Raw genomic sequence first — 27,716 nt, forward strand, 5'->3', positions numbered from 1 at the left:
CGTGAAAATTATGTTTTTATGACACGGCTGAGCAACCACTTATTAAAGGACAGCACCTTGACAATAGACCTTTGAAACATTGGACACATGTCAAAGTGCTAGGCTCTCGAGAATAAAGGTGAAGTACAGTCTTGCGATTAAAGTTTTACATTGGTTTGATCATGTGGAGAATCTAAGGCTTGGAGGCTGTTGCTATTGAGTTCTGCATTGAGAACCAATACACTATGCACTATAAATGGAGGAAGAGAAAAATCCCAAGCACCCTTCTCTTTATCTCTAACATCTTGTTCTGAAATCCGACTACCTTTCCCCTCTGAGTCATGAACCCTTCACAGTCCAACAGACTTAACAAAAACTTTTAAGCTTGAAGCCATGAGGGAGCAAGACCGCCATGTGAAGCTGTTGTGGCTGAAGCAGCTGAACTGGACCCACATAAACAACATCTAAAAACAAACATCTATAGCCGTGTTGTCTGGTTAGTGGGTTCTTTCATTCCTTATGTAGGCAACCCAACACAGTGCACAACCCTTTCCAGAGGAGGACGATAGCCAAACATTTGACACCCTCACAGTGCCAGATAAGGTAATGAATGTACAACCAGAGTGGGTCTGAGTCAGTACTTGCATTCCACATTCCAGGGAGCTGAAGTGAGGTGACTTGGGCATAACTTCTGCTAGCTGGAGGAAGGTCTAATTCCCACAGACGTTTATGGTAGGCTACTAAATAAATGTAAATCAATAGGGATTATCAACATGAACCAAGCCAACCCCATACAAGATTCCAAAGGGAAAAGGATGCTATGCAGTCTCTCCCTCTAAGTTGGGGTGGCACAAAAACAGCAACAACAACGCAATCACGACATTCGGTTCGATGACACTGAGTATATCATTGTCCTGCGTATCCCTAATTAGTATCAGTTGCAAGTCTCCTCCTCCCTCTTGATGACATCAGCAATCTCCTAGACCCGGAGCCGGCAGAGCAGCACGGAACCAGCACTCCACTACGTTATAGCTGGGAAAAGGGCAACGTCCGAAGCCAATTCCGAAGTTTTGAGTACGTTTTGGGATGCAGGCAATATATTCATTTGGCATTCACAAACGTTCGTAAGGTATGTCAAGCTTCTAAACTATTTTACGTTTTGAGAAATAAAAGCTGTAACCCAATAATTGATGAAGCATCCAAATCGTCTCCGTATTGAGTTACTTTCCAAAGACTTGCATTAGCTAATTATCATGTCGTTATAAAATGTGGGCTCTGTTGATATAAGCAATTCATTTAGAAGGTTTTCTCTTTACAGCTGAATGGTCTTTTATAAAACTCTGTTGGTTTAATATGGCAAATAGCCATCGCTGACTCGTCATACCTCATTCGTAGCTACAACTACAAGAGCTGATTCGGTGAAATAACGGGGCTCCTCGTAATATATGTGCTGTTGTCAAATAAAGAACTCCTTTTCATCCGCTGTCAACATCACCTTAAGAACCAAAATGATATAACATAAGGGGAGTGTAAGTATAATATCACGAAAGATATGAAGATTTAATCATTATCCTCATACTTTTATGTTATTTTCCTCGCAGACCATACAGTAATTAGCAAATAGTCAGGTTTTGCTAATAAAGGCAGATGCTTCCAAAAAATAAACGCCCAGGAATTTAATTAGCTACAGTTGATGAATTATGACATCCATCTTGAAAGAGTCAATAAGCAATGGTTTCTTTCTAGTTTTTCATTGGTTGACAGTTGTTTCCAAGCTAGGCAATTTATCCTTCAAAAAGGTTTGATAACCACGTTATTCTATTGTGCGAGTTGTGTGTGTGCGTGTTTGTGTGTGTTTATCAGACTCTTATTGCCTTTCTCTCAGACTGCATTAGAAGGGGATCAGGGCTTTAGGCTGAGACGGGACATGGGTAGCTGCACGCCCGCCTGCTTGCCAGGGTAGAAAGGGGATTTTAGGCTTATCAGATGACCTTATTCACACGGGCCGATTCCCAATCCGTACCCTACTTCATGCAGTGTGCCCTACTTTTGTTGCGCCCAGTGTGGGAAAGATGGTGCCGTTTGGAACACACGCAAAGACAACAAAGAGGTGTTGGAGAATAGACAGCTCACATCCCGCATGGTCCTTATGCTTAACTTCTGCTGTAGTAATTTAACATCCGATTTTAAATGAAGATTAAATGGACCAATTTAAATACACATATCAGAATATGTAATTCACTGGTTGTTCTAGAGTAGGTATTACAGAATTCAGTTAAATATTTGACACCTTGTAATTACAAAAGGTAAATACAAAAGGAGAGCTTCACCTGTGTTGTTAAAGCTCTTCCCTTTTTGTGTGTGTGTGTGTGTGTGTGTGTGTGCGCATGTGTGTATGGGGGGGGGGGTGATCATGATAGCGGCTTCATAACTCCTTTCATAACTCTTGTAATGACTTTATTAGAGGCTGTTGAATGTTAACTGTGTAGAGCTTGGCTCTGTTGCTATCTGTTGTGCTGTGTGACATCAGACTCCATTTCCTGGCTGAGATGATTTAAGCCAGAAGGTTGAGAGATTCTGAGTTACAGCAGGAATGTACAAGCTTAATGGCACTGAACTGCTTGAGACCCGAGACTTGCCTGTTGTTGGTCTGTTTCCCATCAGAGAAGCATTTCCTCTTGAGTCCCTCTCCTCACCTCTACTCTTCCTTCCTGTTTTCTTTAATCTCTTCTTCCTTTCCTCGTGGTTATGTCTCCTCCTCACATCCAGTTGAATAGCTGCTTTCCTTCTCAGAGGTTTGAGGTAAAACTGTCTGGCTACTCAGTAGCCTTCGCCAGGCCTTTATTAAAAAAACATGAAATGCTCAATAACCTCTAAATAACCACCTGAAAGCGTCTAACGAAGACATGCTTCTCGCCGGTTTTAGGCGAGAGACACAACTGAGAAGAAAACATTGCGACTTGATTGTTGGTGTTTCGGCACAAACGGGAAGCGTGGAAGGGCTGGAAAGGGGGCGTGGCACAAACATCCAGTGGTTCCTACATTCATTTATTCCTATCGCCAATTACTGTCTCGCCTGTGTTTTCCGAGGAGGTGTGTCTCTCTTCTCTGCCAGTTTGTCTGGCGCAGTACAGTATAATGATGAGATTTCTGTCCCCAGCATGCCGACTGGGTCAGTAAGCAGCCCACCTCTCTTTAACCCTCCTCCCCTCCAGTCACGCATCATATTGATGAGTCCTGGCTGTGCTGGAGCCCTGGAGATAAATATGGAGGAACAAGGGAAATTAGAGTGTGCAATCATTCACATTGTGGGACGTTACCACACATGCTCAGCCAAGCCGGGAGGCGTGCAGGAAACACACGCACATGCACAAACACACACACACACATATATGCACATTCCTCAAAGGGGGTGTATGTCCCCCTTTATAAGTAGCCTGGTAACCATACATATCCCCTATTATCAGAACAAAACTGGCTCCAGAATTCATTATGAAGTCAAACTTTTTTTTAACTTCATCTGGTGGTTTTGGCAATGCTGGAACCCTTTTTCCCTCAGGGGGTATAGTGCTAGGAAAGCTAAGCCTGAAAAAGAAAATGTCATCGTTTTCCAACTTCCAACAAAGTTGTTAACTGCATTCCATTTCATAATTAATGGTTGGGCTCAGCACAATGTACTTCGTCTTACTAATCCTTTTTTATAACAAATAATCTAGCACTTCTGTTATAAGGGAAAATATAAAATGCATAGGTTAAGATACCCAAGCAATCTACATGCCTACCCTAGCCATTACAACCTTTCCTCCTGCAAACAAACACACACAAACACTTTCTCTCTCTCCCTCTCTCTCTCTCTCTCTCTCTCTCCCAGTCTCTCTCTCTCTCTCTTTGAAACAATCTGAGGCCCAATGGTGTCAGACATTCCACTTAGTCCCATTAGCTGAGCAACAACTGGAGGTAATTATGATGTTGTGTCATTGTGTTGGAAATAAATGAAATAATGTGTCTGAGCTTCCTGGAAGGCTGAGTTTTTTTAAACTACAAACACTTCAAGTAACATCTCCCTCCGCCCTTGATTGTAAGTCTATTTAACACATAGAGTTTCCTACAGAACTATTGTCCCCTGGTGTGTTGATCACAAATTGTTTCTTTGATTTTTCTGAGAAACCAGTGTGTCATGATTATTGGCCATTAAGACACCCTGTACTAACCCAGTTCTAGATTTAAGATTTAAGTTTGAACCCCAGTATTACACTTTATATGAAACCAAGCATACTGAAAAATAACCCAAAAAATACATCTTTTATTATTTATGTGCTGAGGTGACTATTCCGAGATGGTCAGTGGTCAGTTCTCCTATCTAGTGGTTTTCGAAAACAACATCTACCCAAAAAATAGATCAGATACCTTATACAAATCTGTCTTAAAAACACACACTTGATTATCATTACCTTAGTCTTGACTTGAAAAGGAAAATCAGAACCCTATACAATAATGTTTGTATGTGTTGCTTCCAGGAAGATAATTGATGCAGTATTGCTACTTAATTGATGTGCTAATTATGATAAATTCTAATTGTTCGGCATCATCATAAGAATAACAACGTGGAACCTCACTACAAAATGTCACAGCGTTGGCAATTAAATACGTCTGTTTGTTTTTAACATAAGAACAATAGCTCTGTATGCTGACTAATGTCTGTGCTTAACAAAGTGGAAGTCCTTGCAGTTTTCCTACAGTATTCTGCCATCCCTCAATTAGGACTTAAACCCAGTCCTGATATACTTCGACAATTCATTTCCTGGGGTCTGAAATTAAAGGAACTACAGACTCGTTATTCACATCATCGTACAACTCTAAGAGTCTCATAAATAATTCTATTTTATTACGTTTTGTAACGTGATTAACCGCCCCACTTTTGACAGAGTTATTAGCTCATCATTGCGGTGCAGAATTATGACGTTGTCGTGAAAGATGTTCTATGAAATCGGATAACACTTTACATTAAGGAAAAGGTCTGCTTAACAGGATCTGTGAAGGGTGTACAGGTTGTTTGACAGCCGTCCGTTGGTCCTTCATAGAGTTGTGAACAGTTGCCCCTGTAAGTGTTAGAAAGCTGATTCTTGAGCAGTTGTTTTCCAGGAGGACTGCATCCTCGGGGTCATTCCTGTAAGCTTTTGGACATTGTATTGCGCTCGGTTTTACAGCATTGCAGTTAACATGAGAAAAAGACGGTCTTTGAGGAAAAGGTCAATAAAGTTGCCAATTAATAAAGGATTGTAGTGTCTTCTGCCTCGTGTGTGTGTTTAAGAAATTGTTCGCTGAAACAATATCTCCCTTTGTATTTTGTCAGCTCGATTAGAATTCACTTCATGACAACATGTCAATGTGGAGAGTCTGGTTTTAGTTTGATAGTGCTACACTCAAACTCGGAATTGATGATTGAGAGCGTCCACCGAGATTCTCAATGTAAACCATGTTAATCATCTCCAGAGAGTCAGTGTAAAGAAGCAGTGGCTTCCAGCTCCAAACTCATCATGCCTGTCTGTAGTAACTGTGGTTTAATGTCAAAAGGCTCAGTTTTCACCACAACCAGCCTCTGCTATTTGAGTCAGTGCAGGACATCAGTGTCAGTCCAACCCGGATGTTTGCATCAAAGTAGATGACAGTCTTTTTGTCATTCAGAGCTTTATTGATTCAGACATCCTTTGACTGTCCTCGACCCCCAAGCTTGGCGAGCAGCTTCACAGGGGGAAGGAGAAACTAACAGGTTATCATTGAGCTACACATTTCCCTCACGGATACAGCGTGGCTAAATCTCTCTGGGTCATCTCTGGGGACTTCAGTGTCTCTGAACAAAACCTTTTAGCTTTTAGGCCGGGATTGCATGGTTCACTGCATTGAAGTGTGTGGCTAGCTTACTCTTGTTTCCACATGTATGTATATTCGAGAGAAAATGGTGAAACCAAGAATACGGTCTTACACTTATAAAAGTCTTCTCCCCTAGAACTCGCCGACAGTGTTTTTGAATTATGGATTACATGAAAGTAAAAGCATGATTTCTTTGCGAGCTAGTTTGTTGTGAAGAGTGGTAGCCGTACGGCGGTGCACCGAGCTGTGCAATATTTGCTTGTGCTATAAATATTGCAAACATTTTGAAATGTCATGTAAAACAAATGACACATAGTGATCTTCAAATTCGTATAAAGACAACAGGTTCACTCACGGCTAGCGGACACATGTAGCCTGCACTTACGTAACTCTGACGTCCTTATTGAATATTGTGCATCTAAGAGAGTTTAAGAAGGGGAATGTCGCCTGATTTCCTGTACATAGTCCATGTGATTCAGCCTCCCTGAGGCTTTATGCTTCAGAAAGCAACAGAATGAAATGGAAAAAATTCCATTATCATCCTCAACTGCACGCGGAGATACGCAACACAGAATCAGTCAATTCGGGCGTATGGAGGACGCCTGGGATTTTCAAGTAGTTTGGAAAGGTGTTGAGACAGTATGAAATGGTTGTGCAAACAAAATATATTTCTCATCTTTAAGTATTTAAGTCTTGTGACTCTTGAATACATTACAACTGCACCAAAGAAAGAAAGTCCTGAATCCCTCATAACACGGAGCATCAAAGCGGAAACATACTCACTCTGCGTTAGCTTGAATAGAGAAGGATTCTATTAGGTTTGTATTAGGAGTCAGTGATTTATTGTAGACGTGTTATTGTATAACAGATCTCTTGAATTTATAATCACCGGAGGGATATAGTGTATATGAGTGTTTATGAGTGTCTTAAGATGTTCAAGTTCCCAATGGTGAAGGGGAGAATGATGCCACAGAGCACAGATATCAGTTAATTTTTTTAGGTTTGATATGAATTTGGTTTAGTCAACTTAATTGAAGTCATTGTTTAATCTATGCACATTGCAATGAAATGTAATTTTTTATTAAAAGTTTAAAAAAATAAGATAATTTTTCTATGATGTGAATATGTTATTTTATTTTAACAGGATTTTTACTCAAACTTGGTTTTACAGAAGTGGTTCAATCACAGTTAATCAAGATTGTATTATTTTGTTTCCTTTGGTCTAGATACAGTGGAGAGCTGCCAATGAATGATTCTCTTATTTTGAGATATGGAACTGTAGACGTGCATCTGGAACTGGGAGGATTTGCACCAAAATGGCAGCCCACCGGATTATCAGAGTATCTAACAGCAACCACATTCTCCCTCGCTGCAAATCGGAGGGCACACTCATCGACCTCAGCGAGGGGCTGTCTGAAGCCAGCCTCACAGATGTCAAAGGTGAGGGTTAAATACTACCTACCTTCCCAGCCGCTTATTCAGCCACTTAAATATTTCTTAAGTATTTCAACTGAATATGAGTTGAAGGTGACATTTCTAATCTTCCTGTGCTTTGGTGTTTTTCCAGTGCCTTCTCCGAGTGCCTTACGGTTGGACAGCTCAGCCTCTTTTGGAACTGCTCATGAAGTGGTTGCCATAAAGGACTATTGCCCATCTAGTTTAACCACGTTAAAGTTTTCCAAAGGTGACCGCCTTTATGTGCTGGACACGTCAGGGGGCGAATGGTGGTATGCTCACAACAACACGGAGATGGGATACATTCCCTCAGCCTATGTCCAGCCCCTCCAGGGCAGAAACTCTTCGCTGAGTGACAGCGGAATGATAGACCATTCAGGCGAGGGTATGGAGGAAGGGGCTAAGGAGCTAGATCTTCTGGGGGAGTGGACAGGCGTGTCCGCTAAGAACACGCCTTATTCGCCTTCTTATAGCAGCAACCCCTTCTCCCTCCGCACATCTTCCACCAACCCGTTCGTCGACGGCGCCCATACACACGGTTCGCTTGACCACAACTGTAACGAGAGGGGGAGGTCCACAGACCTGCTTTTCTTTGACGCCCTGACCTCCCCGGCCTCCCCCTTGACCCCCCACTCTACCTCAAACACCACCAACGGTTTCAGTAGCTACAACATCTTTGACATGATGACGCCCACCAGTCCCGACCAGGACTTCCAGGTCCTGCATACACTGCGCAGGGACAACCCGTTCTTTCGAAGCAAGAGGTCCTACAGTTTATCAGAACTGTCTGTCCTGCAGACGCAATCCAATACGCCTTTGCCTTCTTCCGGTTTCTTCTCCGGCCTTAAAGCTCCCTCGCCGGAGCAGTTCCAGAGCAGGGAGGACTTCAGGACTGCGTGGCTTAATCATCGGAAGCTGGCCAGGTCATGCCATGACCTGGACTCTCTGGGGCAAAGCCCTGGTTGGGGACAGACTCAGCCTGTGGAGACCAACATCGTCTGTAAGCTGGACAGTCAGGGAGGGGCTGTACAGCTTCCAGACACCCAGATCAGCGTCCATGTCCCTGATGGCCACGTGGTCCCTGGAGACACCCAACAAATCTCTATGAAGGCCCTGCTGGACCCGCCACTGGAGCTGAACAATGATCATTGCTCCACGGTAAGTCCCGTCGTGGAAGTCAAACTGTCCAACATGGAGACCAAGTCCTTCATCACACTGGAGATGACCGTGTCTGTGACGGTTAAGAGGGACAGCGGTCAGGTGGCCGAGTTGCTCTGCGTCCGGAGTGATTGCAAGGAGGGGCCCTATGTGATCATCCCACATGCATACCTATACCAGGACACAATACAAGTCCAGCTGGATAACCTGGAGCCATGTATGTATGTGGCGGTGGTGGTGAAGGCCCAGCACGTCAGTTTTAACACGACAGTATGGGACCATGTCTCAAAGAAGGTCACCCTGGGTGTCTATGGGCCAAAGCACATCCATCCTTACTTTAAGACAGTTGTGGCCCTGTTTGGGCACGACTGCGCCCCAAAGACCCTACTTGTCAGTGAGGTGGGGAAACAGGCCCACTCTGCCCCGCCGGTTGCTCTCACACTGTGGGGGAAACATCAGTTCGTTCTGGGACGACCTCAGGACCTCCAGGTTGGCCTCTACTCGAACATGTCCAAGTACATGGTTAAGGCTAGCGAGCAAGCCAGGCTAATTCGAGGGATACAGGTCAAACTGGGGAAGGTGAGCAGGCTGATATTCATGATTTCGTCCCACAACCCTGAGGACATCTCTGATTTTACCTTGCGGGTCCAGGTCAAAGACAGCCTGGAATGTATCCTGGCGCAGTTCTGTGTCCAAACGCCGCAACCGCCTCCGAAGAGTGGAGCACGGAACACTGGCCAGCGGAAGTTTCTGAAGAAGAAAGAGGTGGTGGGTAAGATTCTTCTGTCTCCTCTTGCCGTCTCTGCCAAATATCCACATTTTCAAGACCGCTGCATCACTAATCTGAAATTTGGCAAGTTGCTTAAAACTGTTATCAGGCAAAACAAGAGCACATACCTGTTGGAATACAAGAAGGGAGACGTGATCGCCTTGCTAAACGAAGAGAAAATCAAACTTCGAGGACATCTATGGACCAAAGAGTGGTATATTGGGTATTATCAGGGAAAGACAGGTCTTGTTCATGCGAAAAACGTTCTGGTTTTGGGGAAAGTCAAGCCTATTTATTTCTGTGGACCAGACCTTACGACTACCATGTTAGTGGAACAGATTCTAAAGCCCTGTAAATTTCTCACGTACATTTACGCCTCTGTGAGGACAGTACTTATGGAGAATATAGGAAACTGGAAGGCCTTCGCAGACGCACTGGGATATGGGAACTTACCTTTGTCTTATTTCTGTCGGACTGAACTGGATAACGAGCCAGAGAGGGTTGCATCAGTTCTGGAGAAGCTCAAGGAGGACTGCACTAACATAGATATTAAGGAGAGGAAATCCTTCCAAAAAGAACTGATGACGGTAGGTGGTTTTGCGTCTGCTCATGTTTTGCTATAGTTGGGAAACACCCCTGCAACATTAGTAAAAAAAAATTGGAAAATGTTACCTTTTTTGGTCTCCTTAAGGGAAAAGTACTTTCTTTGCTCAGGAGTTAGGTTTAGGGGCAATGTTATTGAGATAGAGTTTAGAAGTAGGGTTAAGGTTTAGGTGTCGGATTTAGGATTTTGTGTTCAGGGTTAAAGTTAGGTTAGGTTTAGGGGTTAGAGTAAAACCTAAAATATGTGTGTGAGTTCATAAATCAATTGTACACACAGAATACCTGTAAAGCTGTGTAAGCTATTTAGTATATGAATAGATAAACCTTATCAAAAGCTTAAAAAATGGGTAACCCCAACTTCTCCTGGAAATGTGTAGTGGTTCTATGTTTATTTAATTTTTTCCATCAGTAGAAAATGTTGACATGTTGTTCCCATTCTGTCAGAAGCAATGGGCTATGATATATTATGAGATGAGGGGGCTGATATACTACTCAGTCCTATGTGTGATAAATACTATGCCTTATTGCCTCACGGTCTTTGCTGAGAATTTCTAATTATTGGAAAAATACGTTTAAAGTGTCTTGCATTGTACAAAATTGTAAACATGTCACTTAAGTGTGAGACTCAGACACTAACTGAGACGACAAAATCTTGAGAGAGATTCCCCATGCTGTTTCTCTCCCTCTCTATCTCTCGCTCTCTTTCTTTCCATTTCTCTCTCATTCTTTGCCTCCTGTCACCCTGCTCCATGTTAAATCAGTCAGAAATATACTCCGAACTGCAACAGGCACAAACAGGCAACTGTTGTTGGGCTTATAGAATTATTGTTGCAACCAACTTTTTATTGTTATAGCCATCAACTATCCCATTATCACCCAAACAAAACATTATTGTATACATAATTTTTCTCTAGTATAGGCTACTTATCATAATGAACACAACAAATTGCCTCCAGTAAGTGGTTGCTACTGTCGGTATTGATTATTTTTTACAAATGTTTATTATGTAATTTCTTTAATCAAATGCAGTCTAGAATTAAAACAAGCAACAGCAACAAAGCTCTAGCAACAGGCATGTTGAGCTGATTTTAGGCTTTAGGTTTGCGCAGATATTGCCATGGCTAGCTAAATAGAGTAGATATGGCATCAGGATTATGACAAGGAAACAATGGCCCAAAGGCCCTTACACATTATTTATAGTGGCGAGTGGACACACAGATGGGCTGTGAATCTGCATCTGCTCGGCCAACTTTCCCAGAATGAGATCCGTTTCTTATCCTTTTATTGTGCAGCACAGTAGAAACTAATTTTGTCAGGACACAAAAGATATACATAGCATCAGTAACACCACAACTGCTACATATTTCTCCATTACTGATGTCGCAGCAGAAATGTGTGAAAAATATTGTCTGCCAAAGTAAATGTTTCATAACCATTTCAATTTACATTGTAACCCAGTTTATAATAGCTGGTTTTGTGGGATTTTGCCAATTTAACACAGGCAAGGGATGTATCCAGGCACTCTTTGTTGTGGCATGCATGAGATCAGCCCTAACCCTTGGCTGTTATAAATAAAGCTTGAGGCGGTGTGTTAGATGGCCAATAATATATATTTTTTTATTTAGGTATGTATGCTAAGAACACATTCTTATATACAATGACCTGGGAGTAATCAAGGTTAACACTCTTGCTGTGGGACAGAACGATAGAGTTTGTCACCTTGTCAGATGGTGGAAACTTTCATTTCCTGGCACAATACTCTTGACAATAAGGGTACCGTGCCGCCCTAAAATCCTGTGGCTAAGAGCAATTCTGAAGCATGGCTAAGTGGTGTATTTAGCCCTGATATATTTGTAATGAAGCACAAACCCCTGATGTGCTACAACGCTATGATTAACAATTTCCCATACCTGTGGTATGCAGTGCTTTCAGTCATTCAACATTCAGCCTTCAAACCAGATGGTTTATATTGGCTTCTACACTCCCTTGTGTCTTTTGCTTAAATATACTTCTGTACGGTGGCCTCCCCTGATTTGTGTGGGGAACATGGTATTATTTTCACCATGTGGCAGTAAATTATGTAATTCTGTGGAGTCGTCATGCCTTTCAAATTGCCTCCTATTCTCTATATAGTGCACTACATTTGACTACAGGCACAGGAATAGGATGGCCCTGTTTAGCGAATAGAGTGTGATTTGGGACACACATTCTGTGTGAAGTTCTGTGACTTCAGTTTTTATCAAATTGAGTAATTTGCCCATAGGGTGACCTTAATCTCACACGGTAGTTATTACTCTGCTGCACTAAAACTCTTCATTAAATAACGTGTGAAAGAACTCAACTAAGAAGCTTTAAAGCTCAGTCAGTAGGCCTACGAATTGTTAGACAGAAAAGTGATGTGGTTTGGTCATATGCTTGGGTGAATTAACACAGCCAATAGAAATAGTTGACGATTATTATATAAAAGTTACTTAATGAAAGGTTACCGAAATTAGCACTTAAAACTATGCCACCTGGGATTCAAATTCCACACAAACCATTATTTCGCAAGAAGCGGGTGGAATACGTTGTCCTAAAGTGACCACAATATCCATAGCCCTGTCAAGCCAAAGTGCTATTCTGTATGGGTTTTAGAAGGCCGCCTTTCCTCTTTTATCTGTGGCGAGGCTCCTGCCTGGCCTGACAGGTGTTTTCATCTGAAATGTGAGGACAGAAGAGGACACATCGGTCAGGTCAGAGAGCAGTCCGGGGGGGGGGGGGGGTGCGACCGACGTAAACTGACACCACCCAAGAATTCTCAATGTGATGGATTGCGTTGCTCAGGCATCCGATAAATGAAATGCCATCCCAATACTCATTGCTGAAATAGAGCCCAACAGCCAAACCAAAAGACAGAGAGATACCTGCAGATTATCTAGGGTGGTATGACTATGGTGTACAAGTTAATATTGTATGCTGCTTTTCTCTCAGCTTTGAATGTCATAAAAGGATCTCTGTGGGCAGCAGAGACACAGATACACCTGCACATTCTTCATGTTTTAATGCAGTTTTAATACAGGGAGCCATATTGAGCACTAGTTCCCTTTTTCAATTAACCCTGAAATAATATTAAAACAGTAAGGTTCATGAAATGTTATCAATGCATAATAAATATAATCCATAAAGACACTGCAAGTGGACCTATGCTTCTTCTCTCGGCTTTGAATATCACACCAAGGTCTCTTGGGTAGAGAGAAGCGTGTGGTTAGTATTTAGAAAGTGGTGTGCAAAATCTGAAGATATATTGTGTTTAATTTATCTCTGAGAATGACTTTGCGCAGACACTTTTGACAAATAGTTATGGCAATGCTTTTAGTCACCACCATCATGATTTTATATGCACATACCATTAAATATAATGACTGACAATCAGTGTTAGCCTAAAGCGCTGGTACTGCTTTCCCTATTTCCAAAAACAGAGAAGTTTATAGACTGCTGATGCTGGAAATTTTTCCTCACCTATAAAAACCTGGTTGACATTGATGAGGAGCTTTTCTTATTACAGTGTTTCCCCCCTTCCATAGCTTTTCACAGCCCTACAGATGCGGTGTGTGCGCACACGCTCCTTTTCTTTTTAAATGCAGAGAAAACAGGCAGGCCGGCTTGTTTGGAACGGAGCGTGGAGAGATGACTGGTACTGAGAGCTGCGAGGCACAGGGTCAATTGGAGCTGTCAGTCCTGTCAGTCAAGTTTTCCCCAGTGGACACGTGGATTATGTCAAAGAGATGGAGGAAGCCTCCACACATACAAACACACAACGCAGACATTTCTCAGACACTTTCCTCATTACCGTCGGCCTATCTGACATTGGCATTAAATTGCCAATCTCTGATCGGAAGAGAAACTCAGGCGCGCGCACAAAATCTTATCGGGCTTAATCATGAATTTGAAACTAGAAGGTGAACCACATATGGCCTTTTGAAATTGGAAGACTGTACCCCTTTAGCTCTGGAATGTTTGAAAAGGAAATGAGAACAGTAACTGAACTGTATAGGAGGTCATTCAGTAATACTGGATTCCATACATTAGCTTTCTAAAGATAAAAATGATTGAATATGACATAACTAGCTATTGCTTCCATAACATCACTGAACTACAGTATATTACATTATCACAAGGTTGTATGTCACGCTCTTTGTCTTTCACCTTGTACATGGTTTCATGGGATCAGGTGTCATTTGGTTTTAGGTGACCATGACATTAAATGATGGAAGGATTAAGTTATGTTGAGTTTAGAGGTTTTAGGAAACTATGACTCTGCCATACTCCTTGGAGGTTGAAGGCCATAATGACATAACTGTGACTGTGGTACCTGGGGTTTCATACCAAATCGTGGCATGACTAATGGGTTCACTCCACCGGGACACTCACGGGTGACATTGTCGGCAGAGTGCGGCAAACGCCGTAGCCGGGGCCAGATGGCTAGCGGTTGCGGTGGCCGCCGTGGCGCGGTCCTATTTTAGAAACTCTGACCAAGGCCTGAGTCCTGAGTCAGCAGTTACAGGCTGGAGCGGATCACAGGGCCAGCTCGTTAAAACACCGCTGCCCATGGTGAAATCCAGGTGGCGGAGGTGACCGGAGTGGCGCCGGAACTCTTTGAGGACAGCGCACGTGTCCCCAATGGCACCCTATGCCTATTTGAGTGTGCTACGTTTGACAGGGGTTCCCCGTATCGGGAGATGCAGGGAGTAGCACCATTTGGAACGCCGCCAGCCGCTCAGCTCCCAGTTTGACAGGCCAATATATGGATATTTCAGTACACATGAGCTCCGTAAGTCTCTCACCGCAAAGCCAACACATGTAGGCCCTTCTATCCAGATAGAGCACTGTGCATCGCTGTGAAAATATTGGATTGTGTGCGTGTCTTGGTCAAGTTGTGGTCAGACTCTCTGAGGCGGGCGATGGAGATCGGTTTTGTACAGTTTTGTGCGCTCCGTTTTTTGTAAGAAGAATCTTGTTGTGAAGTATGCAGTCGCTCGTGTACGGATTTTGGCAGGCTTGGATGAGACTGGCTCCTACTTGAAAGACGTCTTGGGTTCGTGAAACCCATGTTGTTATTAGATAGGGGTTTTCATTTATCTTGGATATTGTGTCCCCAACCTAGGTCATGGCCCACGCGGTACAAACACTGTGTGTGTGAGCCTAAGCCCTTGTGGGGTGCTGCACACTGGATCCTTTCTCTTTCATCCCCTGTTCATTTGTGCTGTTCTATTGGACAGACGAGGCGGGGATTAGCGGTGTCTTTTCTGTGGCCTCCTGAGTTTATGGTTATTCCACACATGCCGGTTTTTGTCTGTGTGTGTGTGCGCGCGTGTGTGTGCGCGTGTGCGTTTTTTTTCCCTCTTCCCGAAGCGCGCTATAACTCACCGCCAGACTTTACAGCAGACATGGAGTGGACAGGGGTGGTGTGTTGAGCTGGTTATAGTGACACAAATGTATTGTGTCAACACCAACCCCCCAAAACTCCCAAGTCCTTTCACGGCATCTAGATAGCCTTGTCTTCACCCCTTTATCATGTTGAACACCATATGACACAGCTCTGCGTCATCTCTGACCCTCCAGGGCGTGTTGTTAAACGGTTGTGTCGTAGTTAAATGCTGTTTTGTGTTGTCATTGACCTTTGTCCCCCCCCCCCGGGGGGGTAATAAAAAGCTTGAATGAGTAGATGTTGTCTTTGTGTGGTCTTTTCTTCCAGGCCCTGTTGAAGATGGACTGCCAGGGTCTGGTGGCCCGGTTGATTATGGACTTTGTCCTGCTGACCGCGGCCGTGGAGGTGGCTCCGCGTTGGAGGGAGCTCGCTGAGAAGCTGGCCCGGGTGTCCAAGCAGCAGATGGAGCAATACGAGGCGCCGCACAGGGACAAGAATGGCGTCGTGGACAATGAGGTAAGTTTAGTGTCCCATTGAAACCGCTGTGCTGGGTGTTTATGTAGGGACTGTCTAACTGTCACTGCCTTAGACCGTTGTCTGAGGTGAAGACAAAAATTCCAGTCACGCTAGATATGCCTGTGCAGTGTTACATCTCAGCCAGTTGGATTTTGTAAACACTTGCTAATCTGCTGAGTGCATTTTCCTTCCCTGAGAGTCTTTGCCCAGAGGCAATCTCCTTTGAATAATGACCCGTCCTCCCTACAACCAACAGTCCATGTGGAAGCCGGCCTATGACTTCCTGCTGACGTGGGCAGCCCAGATCGGGGACAGCTACAGGGACGTGATCCAGGAGCTACATCTGGGGCTGGACCGGATGAAGAACCCCATCACCAAACGCTGGAAACACCTGACAGGAACACTCATCCTAGTCAACAGCCTGGATACCTTACGGAGCTCCGCCTTCAGCCCAATAGCACAGGGGGACTGCGCTATCTAAATCTGGTGAATCCTAACTTCTACTGGTGTCACATTTTCACTAAGGGGTTTGTATTGACGTTTGGTACGTTTGAGGCTACATTGAAAAATGTGCCCTATTCTCTGAACAATGGAGCTGGTATTTTGAATAGAGCCTGGCAAAAGTACACTCAAAAATCAAGGACACCAAAGGGTGCATCCCTACATAGAAGCCTTCCTATTACAATGACAGCCGAAAAAGTAATTTTGGAAAGATTTTTCCCTGCTGTGTACACTCTCTTATTGGTTTCAAGGAGAACCATTATTGTTTTTTAGTTTAACCTTTTAGTTCCAGGTACAACCACTTTGGGCTCCAGGGAGAACATGGGTTTGACATGGAACCCAAAACGCTTCTGCCTGCAACAAAATAAAATGATTCTCCCTGGAAACGAAAAAAAAACCTTCCCCCACAGGGACTTAAGAACTTTTACAGTTTTTACGTATTTTTTTTTTATTGTAAACTCTTGAAAAATAGGTTTCAAAAGGATTAGCAGTTGTTTTGGTAGAACCCCATAAAGCACGCTGGCAAGGTATTCTGATGGTGTATATAGGTAGTAGCGTGCCATTTTGAATGCACCCAGTTTGTCTTGGAGCCTGGCAGGATTTACCAGGACGATGAGCTCTCAGGTTGACCACTCACCAGACTGTGACCATCGCTGTTAAACCACTAACATTCAACCCTGACCCTGATCCCCTCCTCTTGCACAGCCCTGCCATGGTTTGTTCACGTTCTACCTGGTAACCAGTACTTTACACAGAATACACAGTACTGGAAACACTAAACACTCTCACTGGAAACTGCAATAGGCTACTGTTTAGCCAAACTGTGGATTTGATTCCATTACGGTTGATGTTCCCCTCATGTTTTAAAGGGTGGTTTTAATTTCAGCGGTGTCTCTTGCTACAGTATGTATTTTTTCTACAGAAAGTGGCATAACAGCATCTTTTTGACTTTTTTCACAAAATTTCATTTTTTTCCTAAAGAAAATATGTCTATATTACTTTTTCGGGTTGATATTTGTACTTTATACTTGCCAAAACCTTTAGGCAGTAGCCTAGTTTCAAGTTTAGCGTTCTACAGATTTGGTTTCATCTAGGTTCATTTCAGCAAGAAAAATGCGTGCCACAAAAATATGAATAATTATTACCTTGTGTATAAAACCAGGATATTTTCTCTGTTATCTGAAAGTTTAAATGCAGTATTAAAGTACCTCAAAACGTAGCCTCTAGTTCAATTGTTTAGCCGGCAGTAACTGAATGAATAATCATTTTTTTTAAATGTAATTGGCTGTGATTTTTTTAATGGTTCGTCTTTACCTGTTTGGGGAAAATGCAATTTTAAAGGTTGTGAAGTGAGGAAGCTTTTTTTCTCTTGATTTGATCACAAATTTATTTTGGTTGCTGTGTTTAGCATTTTCAATGATTCGCCTATCAATCAAAAACTATAATCTTTATACATTCTTTATTTTCACATGAGGTACTGTATGTTGTCCGTGGAAGAGTTACATTATGTATGTTTTGTGAATGCCGATTAAATGTAAATAGTGTTGTTTGTGTAGTGAAATGGTCACACTGGTCTGTGACAGAAGGGATGGACAGACCGATGAATTCTGCACATCATTGCCTCTACTAGCTGCCGTCTTTAAGCTGCTATCGTTCTGGTTCATACTGACTCAATAAAATATCTGTTGATTATTAAGTGGCTCTGTAAGTAGGTTTCATCATTTGAATTTGTGTTCTGTACAATCTCAGACATTGCACAAAAGAATTGCCCAGTTTGAGAGTTGGCTGGCCTACAGTGTTAACACATTGTCAATAACGTGGATGGATTAGATCCATCAGCCTATTTGCCAGTTGGATTGTTTGCTTAACTAATGTAAGGCATTCCTAAGCACTTCATTCAGGCTCATTCAGGGGATCAATCTAATACCTCCGTATATAATTAACACATTTAATTGTAGCCTTGCAATATGAATCAAAGTGTGCTTTTATTCCCTTTAAAGGTGAAAACGTGTTCTGGACCTAATTCAAAAAAGTCACCTTCTAAGGGGAATAAAGATGCAAAGCACAGCTGTCTAAACACAAATAATCAGTAAGTTGGTGTAGTCTGGCGCTTGCTAAGTCAGGGTTGTGTTATGAGGCCCACGGGGTAGAAGCAGAAGAACAAATGTACACACTCACTACTACTTGCTTTTGACAACTGCATGCAAATTACTAAAATGTCTAGAAATAAATGCTGAACCTCACAAACACTAATAACCAGTCTGGAAGTTCGTCCAACATCTAATTATGAGGTCAAATGCTGAATCAAAAAGTGACATGGATTTCCCCAGACTGTCTGCGTCAGTTGCCTGAGTTCAGGTGAGACCTCAGTCTATACGAGTTCAGATGATACGAGGCTACACGAACCGAGGTTTTGCACATACTGTAGCTAACTGGAAGGATGTGTGAATGAACAAACCACTTCTCTTTCTTTGCACCAAGCACTGAAGAGAGAACTCTCATTAGAGCATAGCAAAGGGCGCTGCAGCAGTTGAATCAATGTCATTTCCATAGCTCTGATCTAAATCTGCCACCCCCTCTTCTCCCCACATTCTGGACAGAGGGAGGGCACACTCGCCCAGTGTCTATCAAAAGAGATGATGATAGAGGCAGAGGGAAACAGAGAGGAGGCGAGTGGCCAGACATAGAGGCATTCCTCAACGTATAGATCATGTCATGGCCTTTTTTTAATTACAATAATGGGGTCAATTAATTAAACTAAATCCACGATAATTATTCATCCCAAACAGAGACAGACTCCCCGTGGCGTCAGAGGGGCACCTTCAGTTCCCTTCTTCCTGCTTCCAGATGAGTCACCGTGGCGATGAACATTCCTTCTTCCCGTCGCCTGGTAACGGCTCAATGGCTATCCCCGTGCATGCTCAGAGAGAGGGTCGTGCCATTGTCTGGGGGTCGACCCTCCGGCTGTGAATCATGCATAAACCACCAATGAATGCCCAAGAGACACAAATAAAATAAAAAAACAGGCCAAACCATATGTAGTGTATTGGGACATAGAGGATAGAGGTGAAAGAAAGACTCAAATGCAAAGTGCAAATGCAAAGCAGGCCTTCCAAGATAAGCTGACAACGGAGGCTTGGGACAGGGCAGGGTTTTGGTTTCCCATGCCCATGTTTCACCTCATCTGTTGTTTTATATCTTAAACTGTAATTTACTTTCATTGTGAAAAAGATAGATGCCTAGCTTGGTGGTTTTATATTGGTGGACGCTCTTTTGAGGTGATCTTTGGAGGTACTGGGAGTTACGGTGATGCTTGTGTGTTCAACTCGACTGCTGTTTGATTTTTATATCCTTTCCTCAGAAGGATTTTACAGTTAGGTCCGGAAAAAATTGGACACCGACACAAGTTTTGTTATTTTGTCTGTTAAATATTCAAGATACAGTTAAATACTTAAAATGGGCTTCTCTCAGCTTTAATTTGAAGGTATTCACATCCAAATTTGAGGAAGTGTTTAGGATTTACAGCTCATTAATATGCAGCCCCCTATTTTTCAAGGGAACAAAAGTTTTTTGTTTCAAAAGCTGTTTCATTATTACTTCATCAATTAAGCAGGTGAAAGGTGTGAAGTTGATTCCAGGTGTGGCATTCACATTTAGAAGCTGTTGCTGTGAACCCACAAAATGAGATTAAAGGAGCTCTGAATGCAAGTGAAACAGGTCATCCTTAGGCTGCAAAAAAATAAATTCCATCAGAGAGACAGCAGGAACATTAGGAGTGGCCAAATCAACAGTTTGGTACATTCTGAGAAGAAAATAACGCACTGATGAGCTCTGCAACACGAAAAGGCCTGGACGTCCACGGAAGACAACAGGGGTGGATGATTGTAGGATCCTTTCCATGGTAAAGAAATACCCCTTCACAACATCCAGCCAAGAACACTCTCCAGGAAGTAGGCATATCATTATCCATGTCTACCATAAAGAGAAGACTTCATAAGAGCAAATACAGAGGGTTCACCACAAGGTGTAAACCATTCATAAGCCTCAAGAATATAAAGGTCAGATTAGACTTTGCCAAAAAACATTGAAAAGAAGCCAGCCCAGTTCTGGAACAGCATTCTTTGGACAGATGAAACTAAGATCAACCTTTACCAGAATGATGGGGCGGGGGAGGATGGAGAAGGCTTGGTATGGCTCATGATCCGAAGCATACCACATCATCTGTAAAACACGGTGGAGGCAGTGTGATGGCGTGGGCATGCATGGTTCCAATGGCACTGTGTCACTGGTGTTTATTGATGATGTGACAGAAGACAGAAGCAGCGGGATGAATTCCGAAATGTATAGGGATATATTGTCTGCTCAGATTCAGGGAAGTTGATTGGACGGCGCTTCACTTTACACATGGACAATGACCCAAAACATAATGCGAAAGCAACCCAGGAGTTTTTTAGGGCATAGAAGTCGAATATTCTACAATGGCAATCACATGATCTCAACCCAATCGAGCATGCATTTCACTTGCTGAAGACAAAACTTAAGGCAGAAAGACCCACGAACAAACAACAACTGAAGACAGTTGCAGTAAAGGCCTGGCAAAGCATCACAAAAAAGGAAACCCAGTGTGTGGTGATGTCCATGCGTTCCAGACTTCAACCAGTCATTGCCTGCCAAGGATTCTCGACAAAGTAATGAACATTGTATTTATGATTGTGTTAATTTGTCCAATTACATTTGAGCCCCTGAAATAAGGGGACGGTGTATAAAAATGGCTGCAATTCCGAAACGTTTCATACATTATTTTTGTTCAATTCCTTGAATAAAGCTGGGAATCGGCACTTCAATTGCATCTCTGTTGTTTCATTTCAAATCCATTGTGGTGGTGTATAGAGCCAAAATTATGAGAATTGTGTCAATGTCCAAATATTTCCAGACATAACTGTACACCCTGATATCCTGTCTCAGTGTGTGTGCGTGCGTGTGTGTGTGTGTGTGTGTGTGTGTGTGAGAGTTTATTTACTTGGATATTGCTAAAGCAGCAGCTACTAATCCTGGGGTCCATTCAAAACACAGAACAAGGCAAATAGAAAAGCATTCATACACCAGAACCGTTCCACTATGTTTGTGTACCAGTGTGTCCATTTGCCAGTGAGAGTGTGTGTGTGTGTGTGTGTTGGCTCATAAAGTACTGTAATTACAGGGAGGGAGAACATATTGGCTGAATGTGCTGCTTTGATGATTTACAGTTGCCATGGTAACCTCTCCATAAACACTCGCCAAGGATACCAGGATGGTGAGGTTTCCTCTGTCTGAGAAGAGAGGGAAAAGCACTTGAGTTTCAATTGCAGGCAGCCTGACACTGAGGGACAGGGGGGAGGGGTCTACAGGCTGCAATACACTCAATGGTAATTATCTTAAATCCTGTCCATCCGCAATTCAATGCATGTGCAATATTCAACAATACCTTATCTGTGCAAATGAAGCAACAAAATAAAACAGACAACCAAAGACGGTTACAAACCTATTGCCAGGTTAAACCAGGTTGGTGTAGCTTTCAGCGAGTAGGCATGTAAAAGAAAAAAGCTGTCCTGAACAGTATAACAGATGTGTCCTTTGTTGTCACTTTTCCTATTCACTTTATTCCCAATGTCACAGTCCTTCAATTTTATGGTAAATCATACCATCAGCTCAGGAGAGGAAGCAGAAAGACAAGAAGGCTGAAGGGTCTGGTTCGGAACAGCATGACACAAAGGGAACACTTTAGGTAAAGGTCTCCCTTGTTCAACAGTGAGGATGAATACATCTCTTTTCATCTCAATCTCTTTCTAATCTGTTAATCAATAGGAGGTTATCTGGCAATCCTCTTTTCCAACTTCTCCAAATGAAAAAGCAATTCCAACTGTACCAAGTGTGGTGCAGTAATTGTTTCTTAACACATGACTGAGGTCTTATTTATTCCGCAGTCGCTTTCTGCATTACAGAGTGAAACTAAATAGGTTATTTGGCTGTTCATTTGTTTTATCCAGACCATTAAATAATTTCTCTATGGTTTTAACCTTTGTCGTTGCTTAGGTCTGAGCTCAAAACTACTTTCAGCTATTCTCTGTTAAATGTCTCCTTGTGTCTCCTATCTTCGGTCTCAGGGAAACACTTCAAAGCTCTTGAAATGGCCAATCCCTAGCAACAGAGTGGGCCTCATGTTTCAGAGGTGTTGATTGGTCTACTTTCCAAATCACCTGGTATATTTTTCCAACACACCATATCCAAGCATCTCTCGTGAATTGTGCGTAGGTGAGGGGCTGAAATGTTCTATTCAATCAAGAAGCAAATAGAGTAAACTTGATCCCCCCCCCTAACATTTTTGTTAAAACCGATGAGTAAATCTAGCCTCAACGGCTTGTGCTATGCGAGTGGGATCCATTCTACTCAGGTTTCTCTACTGAAACTAACAGCAGTGTTTCAGTACTCTTCTCTCCCCCACCTGTTGGCTAACCTTTTCAATGCTGGCAGACTGTGTCCACTGGAGCAGAACCAAGGTTGGACCAGGCACACCGGAGCTGAACATTCAATGTACCTCATTTAGCCACCACTCAGGCTTTCCTAACTAACTTTGTTCGGCTCTAAATGTTTAGAGCATTGATTCAAAATGCTTTGAACAAGAGAGTTCCTGGACTTCATCACAGGTGAACTGACTGCCAATACACAACAGGTGGTAAGATAAGGTGTTGGGGCTTTTAATGTGGAATTGCATTAATTGCAGGGACACTACAACTGTTGACAAGCAATTTCATGCTACGTTTCTAAGCAGTATCATGGTTAGGTTTCTAAGACATTTAAGGGTTAGGGTTAGGACAAAGGTTAGGGTTAATAGGTGGTTAGTTAAAATGTTACTGCTAGTCAGTAGATCATCTGTGAGACTTCCTAAAGTGTTACCAAATGTGACAAAACAAACACGCTTTGGGGCTTGGACTGGGTCGAGTCTCTCAAAGGCCGCCCTAAACACTTTGTAGTGCACTACAATTGACTAGGGCCCAAACAGAATTACTGCCACAATATAGGGTTTAGGATGCAGTTTGAGACGTAGCCCGAGGGAACTGCAAATCAAAGTTGCTGACACCCCATTATGCCATTGAAGCACTTTGCATTACAGCTACTGTAAAATGCATGAGCCGGCCTGGGTGGACCGATGGCTCAGGTTTCAGGCAGTAGGCCTTGTTAAACAGGAATAAAAGAAGTGGCAGTTCACACAGAGATAGTCAGAGAAGGAGATGGATGCAGCTGCATTGTCGGGCTGATCTGAGAAGAGCCTCGGCTACACTTTCCTTCTTCATTATATTGATCTCAACTCCCATCACTTGCTGAATCAATAAGCCACGCGAGGATAGAAAGCAATTAGTTGGGAACACGGACACCGTTGAGTCAGTTTGGAGACAGTTAAGGAGCAATGGACCTCCCTCGACTGCATCCTCGTGGGAGCATAAATCAGCCCTACGTCTTCCGCAGGGTTTAGCTTTATAGTTCGTTCGCTTGCTTTTCGTAAACTAAAAGTTTGTTTTGTAAATTATATATTCAGATACCTTCCGGTGAATAAAGTCGATATTTACCCTATCCTATACACGAAGCCCTCTATAACCTGGAATGTATTGATTAAATTGTTCAATAGGTTGAGTTCCTCCTTACAGTACGTGAGCTGAGGCAGGCTGTACAATAAAACTACAAAACCTCCCGCCACTTCTTGATATAAAGCTAAAGGATGGTGCGGGAGCCTACTAAGGAGTTATCCTGGCATCTAGTGGTGAATCCTTGCAACACAAACATTTTTATGATGCGCTGTAATTGCAATTGCGATGGATCATTCAGTAGCAGAAGTCTATTTCACACGTACAAGTACAGTAAACAGTTTCTATCATGGTGCCAGCTGTGTATTTTATTGAAAGATTGAATACATAAACAATACTACAGTTTATATTTTTCAATCAGCGTTTCACTGTTTAACTTAGAAGCTTCTAATACGTCGATGTGTAGCTAAAGAGCTGACGCGATGGTTTGGAATACACGCTCATTGCAGTGCTACACGTATTGTGTAAAGTTTCCCCCCTGCATAGCATACTGTGTTCTGTATTAAACGTACAGATTATCTCTCCCTCGAGAAGGCGGAGTCTCCATAGTCAATATAGCCTACATGATGTGTGCGCAACGCCGCCTGAAACCACTCTGGCAACCAACCACAGTCTCTTCACGGCGCTGCGTGTGAAGGCTGTCCTTTTTTCCGCTCATAGCAGAAATGTTTACCAATTGCGTGGACTCGTCAGAGGACAGTATTTCAGGATGAGATACACTTGAGATGAGATGTTAATGCAACAACTGGTGGATGTTTATGCTGTGTTCAGTTATTGAATAGCACATTTGTTGCTGCAGCTGCATGCGTCGGGAGACAACGTGACAGAGGTGACTGCATCTTATCGCAGCTAGACAGATCGTAAGGGGGACTGATGACAACAACAATTTGGGGTAGTATTTCACTGTGACATGCGCTCTTCTCCAAACCTACAGGCTGGCTACCTTGACAAATGAGTGCTTGCAGATCGCAATAGCGGAAGATGCAATATCAATTACTTTTTTCTGAGCAATACCTCAGCAAGCTATTGCCTATAGCCCATCTGTATGCTTAACATAAAAGCAGGTGCCTCCTGTAATTCACCAGTGCGTAAAATGGGTAACAGTTTTTCGAACATAGCTGCTTTTCAGTCCCTGCATATTGTCATGCTGGGTTTGGATTCTGCCGGTAAAACGACTGTCCTCTACCGGCTGAAATTTAATGAATTTGTAAACACCGTTCCAACAATCGGATTTAACACGGAGAGGATAAAGCTGAGTAATGGCACTGCAAAAGGAATCAGTTGTCATTTTTGGGACGTCGGGGGACAGGAGAAGCTAAGACCGTTATGGAAATCCTACAGTCGTTGCACGGACGGTATAATTTACGTAGTGGACTCGGTGGACGTTGACAGACTAGAGGAAGCCAAAACAGAATTGCACAAAGTGACCAAATTCGCAGAGAACCAAGGGACCCCACTCCTAGTGATAGCCAATAAGCAGGACTTGCCGAAGTCTCTGCCTGTCCACGAGATCGAGAAGCAGCTGGCACTGCACGAGTTAAGCCCCTCGACTACATACCACGTCCAGCCAGCATGTGCCATTATCGGTGAAGGGCTCCACGAAGGCATGGATAAACTCTACGAAATGATCGTGAAACGAAGGAAATCATTGAAACAGAAGAAAAAGAGATAAATGACGCATCACTGTGATGATTCTGTGTATCAGTCTTCCAAGCTGCCATGACTACCATTGTAGATTACCATGACTTCTGCTGTAATAGGCACGTCGGGTGATTCTGGGTATATGCATACCGTTACTCCGCCTTGCAGTGTTTGTTAAGCTGAGCTTTGGGGTAACCTGTAAAGTCAGTTGCTTTCATCCCTTGTATTACACATAGCTTTGCAGCTACATTCCATAACACAAAATGTAAAAAAGCCTCTTGCTATCCAAAACTGTTCTTGACAGGCTGGTACCTGTTTGTTGCTGCTTTACAAGTATTAGTCAAGTCGTTTTCTCCCCCTGAAAAGTGAATAGCCTACAAAGCACTTTTTGATTGCCTGGAGTAGCCCACTTTAATTCCCTATTGTTGTACAGTATGTTGAATAGAATTCTGTAATCATTACCATATCAATGTTTTTTAAGTTGATTATTATTTTTTTTGCACGTTATTTGGCTCTTACTAACACATTTTGAGTGAGACAGTCCATTCAGTTTACTCTACACCTTTTCATAACTGGAAACTTCTCGGTGCTGTTCTATGGTAATATACAATAGTCTTCAGAGGGTTAAATGTGAATTATTCACATAGGCCCTAGTAGTGGCAGTGTGTTTGCACTTCAATAGCATAATACTCTCCCTGGTTATAATTCTTGCTACTTCCTTGGTTTCATTGTATGGAATCATTACTAGACAAATACTGAATACCCAGACTGTATACATGGTATGCCAAAAAGTTTTTTTTTTTTTCTGAAATAAAATGTTTGTTTCTCAAACTTTGTCGAGCTGTCGTACATTTGTGTATTGTCAGCTGAACGTACAATATACTGCCAAGTTCATGGTCAAATAATAGATTTTATCATCTAAATCTAGTGATCTCCATTAGGTCACTGCGTGCAGTGTGGGATCAGTTTTATTTTGTACAGTGTACCTTTTGGGATAGCTGTAAAAGCTAACCGACCACTTTACCTTATAATGACATGGTAACCTCTGCTTCTGCCAAAGGGGAAAGTGCATGAGTTTTAGGACTAAACATTGTCAAAAGGAGGTAATACTTTAATCATAGCTTTCTTAACATGCCATGGTAAACATTAATTATGTGGGTTATTGCAAACCAATAAATACTGTTTTGTTTGCCTTATAGTAATTGTTTTGGCCTCATCCCTATTGTCTCTGCAAAGGCTGTAATTATATAAGACATGGCTGTCACAGAGATATCTTTTATAACTTTTATTGTTGGGGAAATACACTGTCTTGTGCAACCAGCAATGGAAAACCAATCAAAATGAATTTATACATTTGGTTTGTAAAATTGTTGTTTACTGTGGGATATTTATTTTCTAAATCAGGGCTCATCCTCTTCCTGAACTGTTAGCTAATGGATTACAGGCCAAAGGAACAGTTAATACAACTGGGTCGTGTGGTTTGTCCCACCTAACTATCTTAAAGGGAATGCTCTAACTAAGCTGCTCTAAATAAGAGTCGGCAAAATCACTGAAATGTACAAAAGAATTAACCAAGATACCACAGCCAATTAAATACAACATGAAAGAAAGTTCTGGGTCTCTGAAGGAGTGGTTCCTCTAGCAAAAAGACTACCGGGGCCTGCAGCTTAGTGCATTCATTTGGACCAGGCTCTAGTCAAAGTAGTAAATCTAAAGGGAGTAGGGTGCAATTTGGGAAGCTGCCCAGCTAGGGTTGGAAATCAGGCACTCACACTTCCTGCAATATTCAGGAGACAGCTCTTCCCTCCTCCCACATTCCATGACACCGCTATGGAACAGCCTCTCCGGGTGAGTGTGGTGTGCAGGAAGCCCTCTGTACTGCAAACCCGTGACAGCCATCCTGTCTCTCTCTTTCTCTCCGTCTCTCCGTCGCTCCTGCAAACTCGCCCTGACGTGCAGCCCCCCCCCCCCCCCCCTCTGCTTTAGTCTCCTCTCAGATCCTTTCACCTGTCATGCGTAGCCTCTTCAGTTGCCTTACAGTGGGTTGCCATCCTGCCAAAACTCTCACAGAGGCTTTTAACTCTCATCTCCTAACACAGTGACTGACCCCATCCCAACTGTTAACCCCCCCCCCCCTCCCCCGTGGGCAGGGCACCGCAAGGTGAGGCGATGGGACTGTACGTGTGTCTCTATGGGG

The 27,716-nt window shown here is 42.9% G+C and overlaps 2 protein-coding genes across 2 annotated transcripts; both read left to right on the forward strand.

Moving 5' to 3' along the window:
* Positions 1-643: 643 nt before the first annotated feature.
* sh3bp4a (SH3-domain binding protein 4a) lies at positions 644-17,955 on the forward strand. Its single transcript, XM_010891055.3, has 5 exons — positions 644-1,108; positions 7,077-7,290; positions 7,418-9,819; positions 15,570-15,758; positions 16,015-17,955. The coding sequence occupies exons 2-5, from the start codon at positions 7,167-7,169 to the stop codon at positions 16,237-16,239; spliced, it is 2,940 nt and encodes a 979-aa protein (XP_010889357.1). The 5' UTR covers positions 644-1,108; positions 7,077-7,166; the 3' UTR covers positions 16,240-17,955.
* A 3,179-nt stretch (positions 17,956-21,134) lies between these two features.
* arl4ca (ADP-ribosylation factor-like 4Ca) lies at positions 21,135-26,644 on the forward strand. The gene has a single exon (XM_020042108.3). It carries the CDS (start codon positions 24,924-24,926, stop codon positions 25,548-25,550), a length of 627 nt encoding a protein of 208 aa, XP_019897667.1. The 5' UTR covers positions 21,135-24,923; the 3' UTR covers positions 25,551-26,644.
* Positions 26,645-27,716: the final 1,072 nt, after the last annotated feature.

This window comes from Esox lucius, chromosome 22 (genome assembly GCF_011004845.1).
Source record: "Esox lucius isolate fEsoLuc1 chromosome 22, fEsoLuc1.pri, whole genome shotgun sequence".
Taxonomy (NCBI): domain Eukaryota; kingdom Metazoa; phylum Chordata; class Actinopteri; order Esociformes; family Esocidae; genus Esox; species Esox lucius.

Coding starts and splice junctions, on each gene's coding strand:
- sh3bp4a (XM_010891055.3), top strand. CDS start 7,167: ATGGCAGCCCACCGGATTATCAGAGTATCTAACAGCAACCACATTCTC. Junction 9,820..15,569: donor TCCAAAAAGAACTGATGACG/GTAGGTGGTTTT, acceptor CTTTTCTTCCAG/GCCCTGTTGAAGATGGACTG. Junction 15,759..16,014: donor ATGGCGTCGTGGACAATGAG/GTAAGTTTAGTG, acceptor TACAACCAACAG/TCCATGTGGAAGCCGGCCTA.
- arl4ca (XM_020042108.3), top strand. CDS start 24,924: ATGCTTAACATAAAAGCAGGTGCCTCCTGTAATTCACCAGTGCGTAAA.